The sequence below is a fragment of the Anas platyrhynchos genome, chromosome 15 (genome assembly GCF_047663525.1).
Source record: "Anas platyrhynchos isolate ZD024472 breed Pekin duck chromosome 15, IASCAAS_PekinDuck_T2T, whole genome shotgun sequence".
NCBI lineage: Eukaryota > Metazoa > Chordata > Aves > Anseriformes > Anatidae > Anas > Anas platyrhynchos.
Window position 1 is genome coordinate 17,574,474 of NC_092601.1, and position 15,237 is coordinate 17,589,710.

The window sequence follows — 15,237 nt, forward strand, 5'->3', positions numbered from 1 at the left end:
ATGAATTCCCCTCTATTAATAGGTTCTGCCCTAGTTATTCTCTGAGACCAATTCCCCTTTTTTCCCTTACGTATGCTTATGAGCCGCCCGTGCCCTGATTTCTGTTCCTAGTTGTGTGTGTCAGACAGATGCCCCGAAGCCCTGCCAAGCCATGGCTTGTCCAGGGTGACCCAGAGCAGCTCCAGTGAGCCAGGACTGCAAGGGAACCCGCATGCCACCAGCAGAACAGAGTGTGGGAGCAAGAAAGAGGACAAACACTCACAAAGCTACTTGTCAGCAAGGAAATGCAGAGCAGCAGACAAATAGCTCTTGCTCTGGCAGTCATAGGCCTAAATAAGATTGCCTCTTCCTATTACTCTCATAAGCAAGCAGCAAGTAGCTTTTCATCAGAAAGCCTACAGGCCTCTGGAGGTGCCTATCTTATTTCCACTGAAATTTCATGAAAACAGGCTTGTGTTTCTTGCTGAGCGGGATAGAAATAGAACAGGAGCCGTGAGCTGATAAGAATCCCCCAAGCATTAACATTCTTTGTTACTGCATCATTGTAAACAAAATACAAATTCCTTTTCTTTTTCTCAAATAATGAAAGCATCTTCCCATCCTCTTCCTAACTGAGAGCTAAATTGTTTTGCAATGATCTTAGATATGCAGGCACGGGAGAGCAGGTATAGACACTGGAGCTTATCTAATTATCATCAGCACCTGTTCAATTGCAAATTCTTTCTCAGCCAATACGACCTCCTTGCTCGGGAACGACTATGAGGTTGCACAGCTTAACAAGGAGCCAGACTGATTTATAAAACGGTGATAAAAATGCAGCGTGGAGGAGGCATTCAATGCACTAACTGCCTGAGTGTGATAACACCACTCGCTCCAAACTCCATCCGCTCTTCTCCACACCGGAGAAGACAAATTATATTAGAACTAATTTCACTCTTTTCAAACAGTTTCACTAGATAAAAGCTCCCCAAAGATGATTCTACCCATACCGTGTTTCAGCTTTTTGTGTTATTAAGCAAAGTCTTGAGGGATCATATGCATTTTTTCAAATTCCTTGATTTATCAACACAAAATAAACTTAGTCACCCTATCCATGAACATACCGGAGAGGTCTCAAGGTCCGCAGAAGTCTCAAAACACGAAGGACACCCAGGATCTTAGCTCCGCCTGCTGATGCCATGGAGACAATAATGTCAATGATAGATACGAAGACCAGGACTCCATCCAGAACGTTCCAGCTGCTCTGTAGATAGGTATTCTCCCCAGAGAAAAAGCCAAGAGCTACTACCTACAGCCGGGAGAAGAAGGACATTTAAATCTGCACCCAGATTGTAACTATGTCAGATTTTCAATTTTTGTCAGCCCTCACCGTGTGTCATAGGATGGAGATATAATTACCTTAACCATCATTTCAGCCACGAAGATTGCAGTGAAGATATAATTAGAAACACTCAGGAATACCCTTTCCTTTAAAACATAAGCAACAAAAAGCACCATGTTATTTAAAGAGGTTAGAAAACAAACATCTTTTATTTTACAGGGTCTTGCACTGACAAGACTAAGATGTGCTTATGAGATCAAGGAAGCAAATGACTCAGGTGCTCACCGTGCTGTGTGGGTCTATGTCTGGTCTCTCCAATGCTATAGTGATGCAGTTGAGAAATATGAAGACCAGCACCACATGATCAAACATTTTGTGGGCAATCACCTTCTGGCACATCACTCGGAACCTGTAGATATGGTGGAGAGAGATGCTTGGATCGGCAAGAGACCCCCACCTTAATGGCACGTCCTTGAAAGCCACCAGCACCAGCCCAGGTAGCAAACAAGTCTCTCTCTACAAGCACAGGCTTCAAGCATTACTACCAATGGCTAATGTAAAAAAGATGTAATAATGGCTATTATTAACGACGGTTAAACCATCCTACTTGCCAGACAGGCATAGAGTGACCCTTGCAACGATTCTGCCCACAACTAACAGAAATGTTACTTAAAAATCAGGAGTTAAGATTTCTAAAGCTCTCAGCGCTTCTGCATCAGAGAGATCTTTCCCAAGGGAAGGTCAACTAAAAATGTAATATTCCTTTACTGCAAAACACAGTGGGCTGGCCTTTCCCTAGAATTTCTTACCGATTCTGTGGGGAAAACAAGTAGAGGGACCAATCTTCATGAGTCTTGCACCACTCTGGTTTGTAGGGCTCGAGGACTTTACGAATCCGGTAGCAGTAACTCTGGATAGAAAACAAGAAACACCTTTTCTTCCTCTTTTATTTTCCTGCCTCTTCAGCTTCCACAGTTTTTCTGTGAAAGGGGGCAGTACCTGGCATTTCATAGTCACAGCATTTGGGACAGAGACAGAGCAGGCATGGTAAAGGGTTGTATTTTTAGTGAAACAGGGAGAAAAGGAGTGGAAAAAAGGGGCTGTTTTTACAGCGAGATAGATATGAACATGAGAAATCAAGACTTCTAGCAAGGTATCATTTTGAGATCTAAAGTTTTGTCAAAACCAAAAAGGCCTCAAGCAGTCAAAAAGTTAATAGTGTAGAGAACACTCTTTCTATACTTTCAAGCCTTCAAGATACCAGTTAGCTCCTGTGAGCAAAGACATCAGCTAGCTTTTGTGACCTACAGCTAATTTTTGTAGGCATCCTGACAAAGAAGACAATCTCAGCCAGTCAAAAAAAAGAACAGGCAAATGACTGCACAGCCCCTTGCAGTTTTACTTTGTTAGAGACCAATGCAATGTAACAGACCACACCATTAGCTTGAAAGCCTTTTAGGAACCAGAGGCCCTTCCCTCAGGTTTAGATTCGTTTTGTTTATACCAGCCATTGGACATAAAGACATCTGAGCCTGAGCTGGATTTTTAATCCGCCTTCTTGGAGTGGAAAAGCCATTTAATGCATGAGCACCCAATTTCCCCAAAACTCACATCCTCCATGTCATCCTCATAGTCCATGGCCTCCTCCTTATGGCCATCGATGCGCAGGAAGAACTCGCTGGGGACGTGCACCATCTTGCCGTTGCAGTCCTGGTACTCAGCAGGCAGAACAGCCATGGGGCTGATACTGAGCGAGTGGCGCATGGTGGGCAACTGCAGCAGCTCGGGCAGGTCCAAGGAGCTGCGGTAATCCAGGGACTCTGCCCGGCGATGCAGGGAGGGCCTGCTGACCGTGCTGGACTTGGCGTCGTCAGAGTCATCGTCTGTGCTGCCTTTGCCCTCCCCGGAGAGCAGGGACTCTCTTTCTCCCGACTGGTTCTTCTTCTTGAGGCTCGGGGCTCTGCCCAGGCTGTTCCAGCTTGAGCGTCGACTTCCCCAGTTGCTGCTGGTGCCCCAGTTGGCACAAGGGGAACTGCGGAGGCTGGACTGAGAGAGGAGAAAGACGTTTGAGGGTGTGCTTGCAGGAGGAAGTCGCAGAGTATGGCATTTTGCCCAGACTGGAAGACCCTTCTTGTTGCAAGGCATGTCTTCCCCTTCCAATTTTACCGCTCCAATTTTACCATGCCAATGCCTAGAGATGGGAGCCAAGCACCCAGCTGTGCCACACTGAAGACACTCTTTGAACTACACCCGTAGCACAGACACCAATCCTCTGTGCTGCCTGATTTCCTGTTGTCCTGTCAACATCAATTTTGCATAAAAACCGAACCCAAAGACACTAACCACCAAAGCAGCATTTTCCTTCCTCAGGTCCAAGTTGTTTCAGGACACAACTTCCCTGGCTTCCAAAAGGGTGCTGGCACCTGAGTCACCCAAGTGTCTGTTGGAAACCGTGCCCAAATTCACATTACTTTCTCTTCAATTTGCTGCACAAGGAGGTGGAATGAATGTCTTTCTCACAGCAAATTTCTGGCAATGATCAGTGTGTCAATGCACTTTGGTTGGCAGGTGGCTGCCACGATAACAGCACTTAAGGTCAGAGCAGAAAAACTAGAAGGAACACTCTTCTTCCCTCCATGGCTTCCTCCTAGCACAGAAACAAGGCAAATTGCCTTCCCCCTCCCCAGTGCCAGCCAGCTTTCCTTTGATTGCTTCATCTTCCTTTGGCTGGTGGCACTGACGTGCTCTCAAAGAAAGAATTCAAACCATGAACCGCCCTCTCTAGCAACTCACAATACCATTAAACCCCAAGGCAAATAACAGTCATCTCTATTTTCTTTTCAAAAGCATTACCTTGACTAAGCAGCTTACCAAAGGGGATAGTGGCTCTGTCTCTGTGTGAAGTACCTTCACGGTCCACTGCCTTGATTTGAACATGATATTGCAGTTACAGAGCAGAGGAATAGGATAGATAAGCAGCAGCAAAAATCCACTTTGTCTATTAAGTCTGCTCCCTCTGTTTTCACAGAGCTGCCCTCCCGCTCCCCTGTTGCAGGCAAAATGCAATCAGTTGCCAAAGCAGGCAGTTCCAGCCAGATCTCTGCTCCGCGGGCTGTGCCTGGTGGCAATCAGTCTGAGTAGTACCAGAAGCACCAGCAAACATCAAAAATCACTATGTATATATATATAAATGTATACACACGTCACTTGTGCTGCTTGCAGGCACTTGAGAGAGAGTTGTTAGCCATGAACACCTACCAAGGACTTCTGATCGTAGCTCATGGGATCTATTGAAGCGTTACTCCCTCTCCTTGAGTCCACAAAAGTGTGCACTGAATCCATGTGTGGGGAACACTTTGGCGTGGGCATTGGTGTGGCCGCAGTGCGCATGATGATAGGAGGTGGCATGCTTCCCCTGCCCTCCAGGTGCCCATTCGGGGTGACGGCAAGTGAGTACATCTTCATCTCTGGAGAGAAAACACATGGTGACTGTAAAGCTAGAGCTACAGAAACCATTCTTCAAAACAGACATTACTCCTTGGGTCTTCTAGGAACTCTGCCAAACGGGGATTACATTTTGTGGGCAATACTAAGATTAGCCCATCACTTTGAAAGGCATAAGGCAAATGTCACAAACTTTCAAGAGGCCTTCAGCCCTGCCTTCTTTTGCTCAGTCTTTCTGGGGATTAGGAGATTGGAGTTGCATTTTTTGGGGTCTGGGAAAGAGTTTCCAAGGAAAGGACGCTGAGGACTAGCTAAATTTACCCCATGAAATTAATCTGTTTTCCTTGACATAGCCTGTTGGACGGAGATTTTTATGTAGTTCTAATATGCTCTGAGTTCCGTCATGTGACAGGCACTAAGCAAACATCAGTCACTGTCTTTAGTCATCTGCTCAGAGGACGGGAAATGGAAATGGCTTCTAAACATCTACATGCCTAAAGGAGTAAATCTGTAACAGAAAAATGTGATGACACAGCTCTGTGGCAACTGGAGAAAGGATCTATTTTAGCTGTATGGCAAGTATGGACCACAGCAACTGTATTCAAACTGAAGACAAACCAGATGTAATGCCTGTAGCTCTATGGATTGCAGTACCACCCCAAACCAAAAGCCTAGTTTCATACACATAAGTTAAGCTGAACTATCCTCAGTGTTACCAGGCTTAGTGGATTCTAGTTTAATAACTGCAGAATCACAGTCCTAGGAAGCGGGAAGGATGGGACCATCTGTGACCAGCAGGAAAGATGAAAGTCTGCAGTGAGAAATCCAAGTAAGCACATTACCCCTGCTATTTTTCCTCCACAGGCTGCTTTTGTAATGCAGCGTGCTTCTATTGTATCATCTGTTTAGTTGCTGGCTTGGGCACGGATATCTGAGCTGCACCACAGAAGTCCCTGGGAACATTGCCACTCACTTCAAGGGGTGGAAGATCCAGCTCAAAATTTGCTAATCTGCAGTACACGTCCCTCTTGCCAGTGTATCTGTTTACAGACCAGTGGCAACGTAATAGAATTGTTAATGTCCGTATGCTCTCCAGTCACCGGTTGGCACCTAGGAGGCTTATGGAGACACACAATTATTCACAGACATTGACTGACAGCGAGCTCAGCCCTGTTTTCTATTCTTGTACTATCTGAGAAGGTGAAAATATTTCCTGCCCCTATAACTCTGTTATTAGTTGAAATTGTCCAGCATATAGTTGGTGCAGAGGAAATTTAAGCTGTGGATTTTCTTGCCAACTATTTGCAATGGATATTTATCTCGTCATTTGGTGCTTGGGATTTGTTGCTTGATCTGCAGACCCAGCAGCTCCGTCACCTTCCTGTGATCTAGCTCTGTCTCATCTTCCTCACCAAATCACTTCTGCCCCTTCCCCAGCTGAATTCCATCTGCTCACCACAATCAATATAATTTCCTTAGCTGAAATGAACCCTAGTTTGGAAGCATTTAAAGTAATCATAACAAAAGCCCAAGATGAGAATAAAAATACAGAGGAACTAAACTGGCTCTTGTTTACCGTTGTGCCATTCACTCTGTTTAAATATCCGATCCCTTCCTTTCCCCTACCTAACTGCAAACTCTACAGAGTGTAGAGCTTGTCACCTACTATTCCATGTTTATAATGCAGTAGTACAATGTGGACTTATTCACAATCAATCATCAGGCTTGCCTGTAACACAAATAAACTGCAACACTTCCATCAATCAAACCTCACCTAAGTGCATTTGTGTGAAACCAAAAGAACAGATGAGAAAATGACTGATTTGAGAAGGAGACTTTTTGAGAAGTCGTGTGAGAATATTGCTGTCAGCAAACCATTCTGTGGTAACGATGATACAGAAGAAACGATGAGACATAACTAAATATTGTACTATAGCTGAAATGAGAAAAACATCTGTTTAAAGGAAATATCAGTGCTCATTTAGCTTCCCAACACATTTTGCGTACTGACTCTGTTAACATAGCTATCAGATCAATTCTGAAATGAAAGGTATTCTTCTGATTTCTCCCATAAATTTCCAGGAAAGGATGATTGCAGAGGCCAAGTGGTAGCACAACTCAAATTAATGAGAAAACACAGGACCAAAATCCTACCAGTTGCTCGGAGGTCTTTCAGCTTCTCAAAATCATCATCGAAGTTGGCAGATGTCTTGTCCTCATCTGTGTCTGACCTATTGGCATCCCCCTGCAGAGAGGAGAAAGGAAATTAACGGATCTGATTCATTTACACTTCAGTACAAAAGCGTTTTGGATTTAGCAGCTCAGATATACCTCTGCTTCTCACGGGTAATTAGAGCACGGCCCAAGAACCAGGAGAGCAGAATGCAAAATTCCCTCTACATTGCCCTGGGGAATGACCCCAGGTAAGTCCTTCTACTTGTTTAGTTTTGTTTTCACACTTAGACGGAAAGGATGATGTTGTGATTGCAACTACTGTTCCTGCAGTGTTGTTGCACTTCCTTCCCTGTGCCCAGCCTCACCAAACAGTGTGTCCCAGGGGAGAACATGAAAGTGCAGATGCAATCAGAAGAGTGACAAAGAAAAATGGCATTGTGAGGTTCCATATCTACTCTCTCCATGCTTCCAGATGGAAGCACCTAGGTTTTAATGTCAAAGGATGAGAAACGATTTTTCTTCTTTATCACATCTTTGTCATCACTATAAATTTGACTGAGATGTGAAAACCAAGCCATAATTTGCTTCCTTCTCACTGGCCGGTAATTGAGATTATATTGGGAAATCTCTTGGCAACGTTGAAGCTGGGGTAGAAGGGAATGAGGCCAGCTTGCCTGGAAGCACAGCATCATCTCAGGACAGACAACAGCCAATAGCCCAGCTAGACTGGCTTTCCTCCTGGAAGCTCAATTATGTTTCTCTTTTACAAGTGTCTGCTACCAAAAATGACCTAAATAATGTACAAGCCTGGGACAGAGGACCTATTGTCAGGTTCTCCTCTGCTGGTGAGTCTGCAGAGAGAAGGGATTCCAGCAAGGCTATTGGCATGACTGGCTTAAGCCATCAAGACTGCAGAAAAGCTGTGCAAACTGGTAGCAAACGGCTGGATTAAAGCAGCTGGTCCTAGGAAAAGAAGCAGAGTTCCTTAACCGATGCCTGAACAAATCACCACGGTTTCTAGAGATACAGTGCTCAAGTGTCAGCGAACTTAATTTCATCTGTGATGTATTGCTGCCTGGTGCAGCCAAACAGACAGGATGACTGAAAGGCTTGAGCTCCCTTATCCATCTTCTCTGTTTTGGAGCAGAAGCACTAGCACAGAGTAGCTGAAAGATTTGCATAATTTTGGAAGGTTTGTTTGCTTCTCCAGAGCAGCTCTGGGGTAGATTTCAAAATGACATGGGAACAATGTAAACACAAATATGCAATTATAGTCCCCTTTGAAGTCTGGCTGCTTGTTGTCCTAAGCACAAATGAGGAATAGTCTGTACTAAAAATGGTTCTGTGGCCATTTAGGCCTTTTCTTTTAGGGATACGCCTGCCAAACTTGCTCCACAGGCAGCTTGGAACCTGACATCCAGCTGAGACTGTGTACCATGATTCACAGGATAATTTTTACTGTCCTTGCTGAAATATTGCTGATGGTTCAGAGCTTCAAGCAGCTCTAATATACACCCTCTTAGCTGCACAAGTCTCCCAGGAGTCGCTCTCCATCTAAATGGAATAAGCACCTGAGCAAAGGGAGGAGTAGTGCACACCAGTGCCTGCTCTACCCACTAACAGCATCATCTTGCAGGAGGGAGAAGTCAAAGAGGTCGAAACATGGATTTCTGCCATATTCCCAACATACAAACAAAACCAGGGATGACAAAAGAAAACCCAGCTCCATCAAGCTTCAACTTCTTCCTGGGAGTTCTCCAAGGAGATTGTAACAGTCCTTTGTTTACAACCAGAGCTAAGTTAGGCATTTATAAGTGCAAGACTTGAACCAAGACCTCGTAGCTGAAATACAGCCCCGAGAAGGGTTTTCTGTGGCACAGCTGATACCTCACTATGAGACATTTGACAAGCCCATAGGCTTGATGTCAAAATATAAAATAAATGGTAGTGGAGAGCAAAATGTGCTCTGCAAATGTCATGCCTGTGGTTGCTGGCCTTTTCTGAGGCAGCGCCGAGTGAATAATACAAGCTTTGAAAAGTACTCCTTACACATATTTAAATCATGCTCCATAACAGCTCCAAAAGGAGCCATCAAGCCTAAGCAAGAAAGCGAGAGCTAGCTCTGTAATCACGCACTCAGAGAATATTGCACGAGGCTGCCAGTTTCTGGCTTCACATCAGCATGTGATTCAGCCTCCAAGAGGGTGGGCAAGGAGTGGGTCTGTGCCATGGAAATGTACCTGCAGGCTGCCAGGTCGCTGGCTGGAGAAAACTTTTTTCTGCCCTAAAGCACTCAGTGACAAACTGCTCCTGCGTGTAACACAGCGGCAGGGCACTCTGCAAGGGTCCTCTGTGCCTAAATGCAGATTGCTTGAGCTCAAAAAGAAGTCTCCATGCACTAAAGAGGCACAGCCAGACATGGGAATGGATGGTAAATAAGAGAACTCAGATCCCAGATGTCTCCCCTCTGCTAAAAGCACCAGTGGTACTGGCAACAAGAGGAGCAGGAGCTGTTTCTAGTCATTCAAGTCACACTCGATGGTTATCTGTTTGGGTTTCCCTGGCACGTCCTCTTTTTCCACCCAGATTTGGTGGAATCAAAGGATATCTGACACGTCTGGCCACTGAAAAGCCTCCTCCCTTAACAGCCAACTGCATCATTTGCTTCTGCATTCAGTGGAGGAAAATCTACTACTGTAGCACAGACTTTGTACAGTCAATGTATTTACAAAGACAATATATTTACAACCAATTCTGCTATGGCCTGTGCTGTTTACTGAGGTCAAGCACAACCACTTGGCACACAGCTAACAAGTCTCTTGGAGGAAATCCTCTTCTGGTTGGGAAGGCAGCCACTACTACAGAGCCTGCAGGAATACTGGTAATTCCTTGAATTGGTCTTACTATGTTAGGGGCTAAAATGTCCACCCCCATCTGCCACAGGCTGCACCAGCACAGGAATATGGCAAAGGGGTGAGGGTACCCAGAGCAGAGCCAGCAAATGCTGAGATTGATGACACTGAGAAAAGTACCCAAGTTTGGAAATAAATAGCATCAGCTCAAGGCACTGCCACATGGAGTGTAGCTTGGAGAAGGTCCTCCCTGCTCCTTGTGGTGGATCTTCGGGGCATGGCCCCACTAGACAAGACATCAGGATGCCCGTAATGCAGGGCAGAGCCATTCATTTTGAAAGTGGAAAGCTGGAACACTCCTATCTTCTCTGCGTGGGCAGGTGGCACTCACTGCCCCCAGAATCCATGAAACAGCCCCAGGCAACGTGCATCAGGGTTGTTTTTTTCCAAACTGGACCTTGGCTCCTGTTGTTTCAATTAATTTTCCTCTACTAGTGCTGTGAGGAAGCTAGGAGGGATGTTTTAATAATGAATCTATGCAGACATCCTTGAAGGACATAATGTGGCTGTGCTGGCTTGAGAGAAGGGAATTGTTGGTCCATGAATATTTCAATTATATTCCATGGTCTGTGATGGTTTGTCCAAGTCTGATACAAACATAGCAAATAAGAGCATGATGCCATTTCTGGGGAAAAAAATGAAAAGTGAAATAAAAAAACAAAACAGTATAAAAATAAAGTGTTTCTTTCTCCTCTTTCCCTTGGGAGCTAAGGCGGTGAAAACTGAAACCATTTTCTCATTTTGTTTCTTAGTCTCTGTGTCTCTGAAGCCAATCCAGCACTAAGCAAATTTTCCCCTTCTTGATGGTTGCAGAAATAAGTAATAATTAAAAAATTCCAAAGCGTGACATAAGCCTTTTTGATACCACTACTCCTAGCTTCAACTAAGTCTGGATGATTTTTGTTAAATCTCAAATTCATTTCCATTTCCATTTGCACTGGGACTTTGAAAAAAGTCCTTTTTTTTTTTTTCTTCCTGGATCATATGTATGTGCATATATATCAACGTATTTACAACCAAAATGGATCGTCCTTATTTAAAATAAATCTTCCCCAAATGGATCTGCTGTGATGAAAGGAAGATGGTGAAGAGCAGGATAGGACAGGGGATGGTGGGTTTCAGCTACTCTGAGGATGCTGAAAGCAGATCTGGAATGGACTGGAGGGAGAGGGAAACTTAGGGGCAAATTCCTTGCTCACTGACCTGTTACAGACATTAATTTCAGGTGTGGGCAAAAATCTCTTTAGCATTTATATGCCCTGTATCATCCAAATTTAATGTTTGTAGACTTGCAGTACAGTTTTTCTAACAGCTGTGCTACCAGCCTCAAATAGCACGTAAGGGGCAGAGTCTCCAGGAAAGGCTTGGATTCAGTCAGCTCACGTCCTACCAGCTCCACATGACAAGTGTTGACCAGACACATGGTCTTTATGTGGTGGGCCCGCCATAAAGAAACAAAACACAGGACATAAGTGAGATTTAGGCAAGTGAAATCCATCCTAAGTGATTTCCTCAAAGTCACACTACACACCCTGCAGCAGATCATTCCAAGTGCTGATCACCCAAGTCCCGAAGAGTCCAGGGGACCTTACGTGCAAGGACAGAGCTTCACATGCCCAACCCAGCTCATCTGCACCTCTTAAAGTCAAATTTAGGGCTGCCTGCATGGCTGGATGTTTGCACTGCTGCAGAATGATCCGTACACTTTTACCTACACATCACAATTTTTTCCCTCCCCCTACTCGGATCTCTTACCTCTGCCTGGAAGCCTTCTACCAGAATGGCAACCAGAAGGTTGAAGAGCACGTAATTGCCGAAGGTCATCAGGGCCACGAAGTAGAGGGCTGCCCATGAGGATGTAGATGCCATCCCATTGTACAGGACCACGTTCCAGTCCTCTTGAGTGAGAATCTGCAGAGAGGTGAAGGGCGAGAGACTGATTACTCCACTCCTCTCATGCATGGCAGCTGCATTCAAATCCTCACTGACATACTCATTTCTTCCTCTCCTTTTGACCTTTTCTAAGCATAATCATTAGCAGGTCTCATGAGATAAGACATCAAAACATTCCTTTATTCTGAGCTTTGCACATGAGAGCTCTCTCCTGGCCAAACCTCCCCTCCCTGCAGGAGGATCTAGCGCACTGCTGCCAATAAAAATGACTAGTTCAGATCCTAGATATGGCAACGTAAAGGGTGTGCTGGTCTAGGTCCTATTATTTGGTGTGTGGGGGGTATTGTCTCCTTTGATAACCATCAGTAGATAACAGACCTGAGGCCAGGGCTGTTGTCCCCTGTGGAGCTGCTCTTTATAAGGCATCTGGACCTGAAGAAAAGGGTAGGATACATTATATTTGACATGATAAATGCCATAGGGTGGCTTAAGAAACTCATGGAAGCAAAACAGTTTCCATTGGGTAAAAGTACTGACAAACTGGGCAAAAAAAAATACTTTTCTTTGCAAAGCCTTGCTCTAAGGGACCTTCCTAAGGGATTTGCACTCTTCTAGCTTCACTGGAGCTTGAAAACCTAGGGGCCTATGAAAAACAGATGACAGATGCATGCTCCACATTAATTCAGGCTTACAACGAAAGTGGCTTCTAACCCTCCCGAAAACAAGGTAGCTTTGGGGATAGGAATGTGGTCGGCGGCACTGAGCCGTGTCTCTCATTAACCTTCATGGGATGCAGGGCTGAGCACTTGTGCTCTGTGCCAACTCTATTTCCCGTGGGACTGTTAGAATAAATGCAGAAGTCTGTATTTATGTTGGAAAAAAAAAATATGAACCTGTGAGACTAATGCTGATTTCTCCTTGCTTCTTTGTAAGAAGGAAAACTTTGCAAGAAGTTATATTCATCCCACTGAAGACTCTGGACTGCTTTGTACCTTGAACAATACTGTGGTGAACACCTACTCTGCACTGAGAAACTTCCCTTAACATTGTTTACACTGTGCTCCATTTGGTGCACTTAGGCTGTAAGGACTGAGCTTTTAAACAGAAAAGCCTAATCTTTATATTTAGAATGTCCTGGAAATAGCAGCTTATTGCTCCATTATGGAATAGCCAGTAATTTAAAATATATAACAGACCTTGCCTGCAGAGGAAACGTAACTTTTTACATAAAGACTTTCCCAGCATATAGAGCCAGCAACTCCTGCTTCGATTTGTGAAACTATTTTGTCACTCCCCATTAAATTAAAATGTTTGGAAGTGCATTTTTGGGGCAGTAAAAGCAGGAAGGGAGATAGAGACTTACAGAATAGAAACAGAATGGACAGTAGACCGTGGGTCTTGATGTTAATGACTATATGAAAGGAAAGTAAGAGCGGATTTCCAAGTCTTCCCAGACTTTATTTTTACTAACAACAGGTAGGTATAGGGATGGTTTTGAGTAGATTTCTCCATCAGTGTTTGTAGAGACCAACTAACTGACAAACACAATCACTTTGCCCTAATAACTCTGTGGTGTGGTTTCAGTCCAAATTTGACACCTATAGGAATGTTTTTTTTTGAAAAGTGAAATAACTTGTCCAGGTGCTCTATGTTAAAACTTCAGGGAGGACTCAGAGCTTACCTGAAACACTGTCACAATGGCCCAAAGCAAGGAATCAAAATTCTTTCTATCTGGAACTGTGTCTCCCGTATCAGTTTTCAAGCTGAACTTGCATCCAAAAAGATGCATGCCGAGAATGCTAGAGTAGGAAAAAAGGGAGATGGAAGAAATAGATTATTGCATGAAATACGATTGCAGTGAGGACTGCAGTGATATTTGGGATACTTTTTTTACCCCAGTGTTTTGTGTGCCAGTGGTATCTCTCAAGAAGATGGGCTCTGCACTACCATGGATGTGACCACTGATCAAATCCTGCCATTTAGTTCTTGTGTGTCATGTTTCGTAATAATTGTCTACACTGAAGTCAAATCAGGGATCTCATTTTTCTAGAAAACATCGAACTACATTGCCAGCTGCCTAATCCATCTGGTTTCCAAGAACAGGATCCCAAGGAGCATTACAAGGTCAAGCAGACAGAGGTCTTGGAAATCTGTATAACCTCCCTCTCAAATATGAGACTGGTAGAGTCCTGTTTCTGACAGCTTACTGAGACACAGCTAAATGAGCCTCCCAGGAACTCCAGAACAATTGTTTGACTGTTGTTGCCTGTCTGTGTTTTTCATTCACCTACAGAATTACAGTATCGCATGAAAAACTGAGGCCGCAAAGAAGTAAATCGTCTGTTGAGCGTCTGCTTGTCAGTCTATTGTGAGAACTTCTGTCATGTAGGCAGCCTAGCAAACATGCTGCATGGTTATTCTGATCTATGGATTATTTAAGCGAGCCAAATGATTAATTGAAGGAGAGAAACCGCAGAAGCCTCTGGTACCTGAAGATAAAGATGAAGAGCATGAGCAACATGCAGAAGGTGGCTACGTTGTCCATTGTCTTCATCAGGACCACCAGCTGGCGGCGGAGGGCAGGCATGAAACGCACCAGTTTCAGCACTCGGAGCAGCCGAAAAGTTCGCAGCACAGAAAGGCCTCCATCTGACTGACCGATGATCTCCCAGACGCTGCAGGATGCAAGAAGGAAAAAAGCTATTAACAGCAGCGCTGCACTGTGAAAGCCCAGAGCAGGCAGGCTTCTTACAGGATATCACACCATTTAAGCCCTAAAAGGGTTATTTGCTGCTGCTTTTGAAAAACACCTCCGCTTCCCAGTTGTGCAGGGCCATATGCTCGTGCCTAACCTCTAGCCTTTACAGCTGGTTTCCTAATTCTTTAATTCCCTTACTTTCTGTGGCTCTTCATAACACACCATGTCTCCTGCTAGGCTGCTTTCACTACAGTCACAAGCTTAGCCACAAAAAGTGGATCGCAATTTTGTTCCGGGCTAATATCCAGAGGGATTTACATTTGTGGGGACGGGTTGGTTTGATCAGTGTTTAATATTTAACAAGCCACAGACTGGCCTTTGTTTCCAGACCTTTTCCCTGTTTCTCCTCACTTGTCTGCGGCAAAGGGATGGGCCAAGTGAAGCCAAGGGAGCTTCTGTGTCTGCCCCAAATTACTGACCAAGGGCTGAATGGCATTGCTAGAAAGAATCCCAGCCTAGAGAGGAGCTGCATGAGCTGCTGCCGTGCACGTTGTGACATTTCCAGCGTAGGCTGGGATGGTGGTGCCTGGGGAGGGGACAGCAGAACACGGCCCTCTCTTCCCCTCCAGCTTGCCCTATTCCACGTTAATTGGGAGAGGGAGGGCAAGCTGCTGGGATATGGACACTCAGAGTACTCTTTTCCCAGGACCAGCCGTTCTGCACTTCAGTGGAAAATTGTCCATCGTGCCAGACATGTGGCGTAAATAGACCTTGCTCTCCATCTGCCAGGTCCA

At 44.8% G+C, this 15,237-nt stretch overlaps 1 protein-coding gene across 4 annotated transcripts in view; it reads right to left on the bottom strand.

The window, feature by feature from the left end:
- The window catches only part of CACNA1H (calcium voltage-gated channel subunit alpha1 H), a 220,693-nt gene that overhangs the window by 38,932 nt on the left and 166,524 nt on the right, over positions 1 to 15,237 (bottom strand). For all 4 annotated transcript variants that reach the window (XM_038186945.2, XM_038186946.2, XM_038186943.2 and 1 more), the window contains 10 exons: positions 14,235 to 14,420; positions 13,427 to 13,544; positions 11,608 to 11,763; positions 6,920 to 7,010; positions 4,580 to 4,788; positions 2,933 to 3,367; positions 2,131 to 2,231; positions 1,607 to 1,730; positions 1,399 to 1,467; positions 1,104 to 1,288 (listed from right to left, as the gene is read on the bottom strand). In XM_038186945.2, coding sequence (XP_038042873.2) covers positions 1,104 to 1,288; positions 1,399 to 1,467; positions 1,607 to 1,730; positions 2,131 to 2,231; positions 2,933 to 3,367; positions 4,580 to 4,788; positions 6,920 to 7,010; positions 11,608 to 11,763; positions 13,427 to 13,544; positions 14,235 to 14,420 — 1,674 coding nt within the window. The remainder of the gene's footprint in view (positions 1 to 1,103; positions 1,289 to 1,398; positions 1,468 to 1,606; positions 1,731 to 2,130; positions 2,232 to 2,932; positions 3,368 to 4,579; positions 4,789 to 6,919; positions 7,011 to 11,607; positions 11,764 to 13,426; positions 13,545 to 14,234; positions 14,421 to 15,237) is intronic.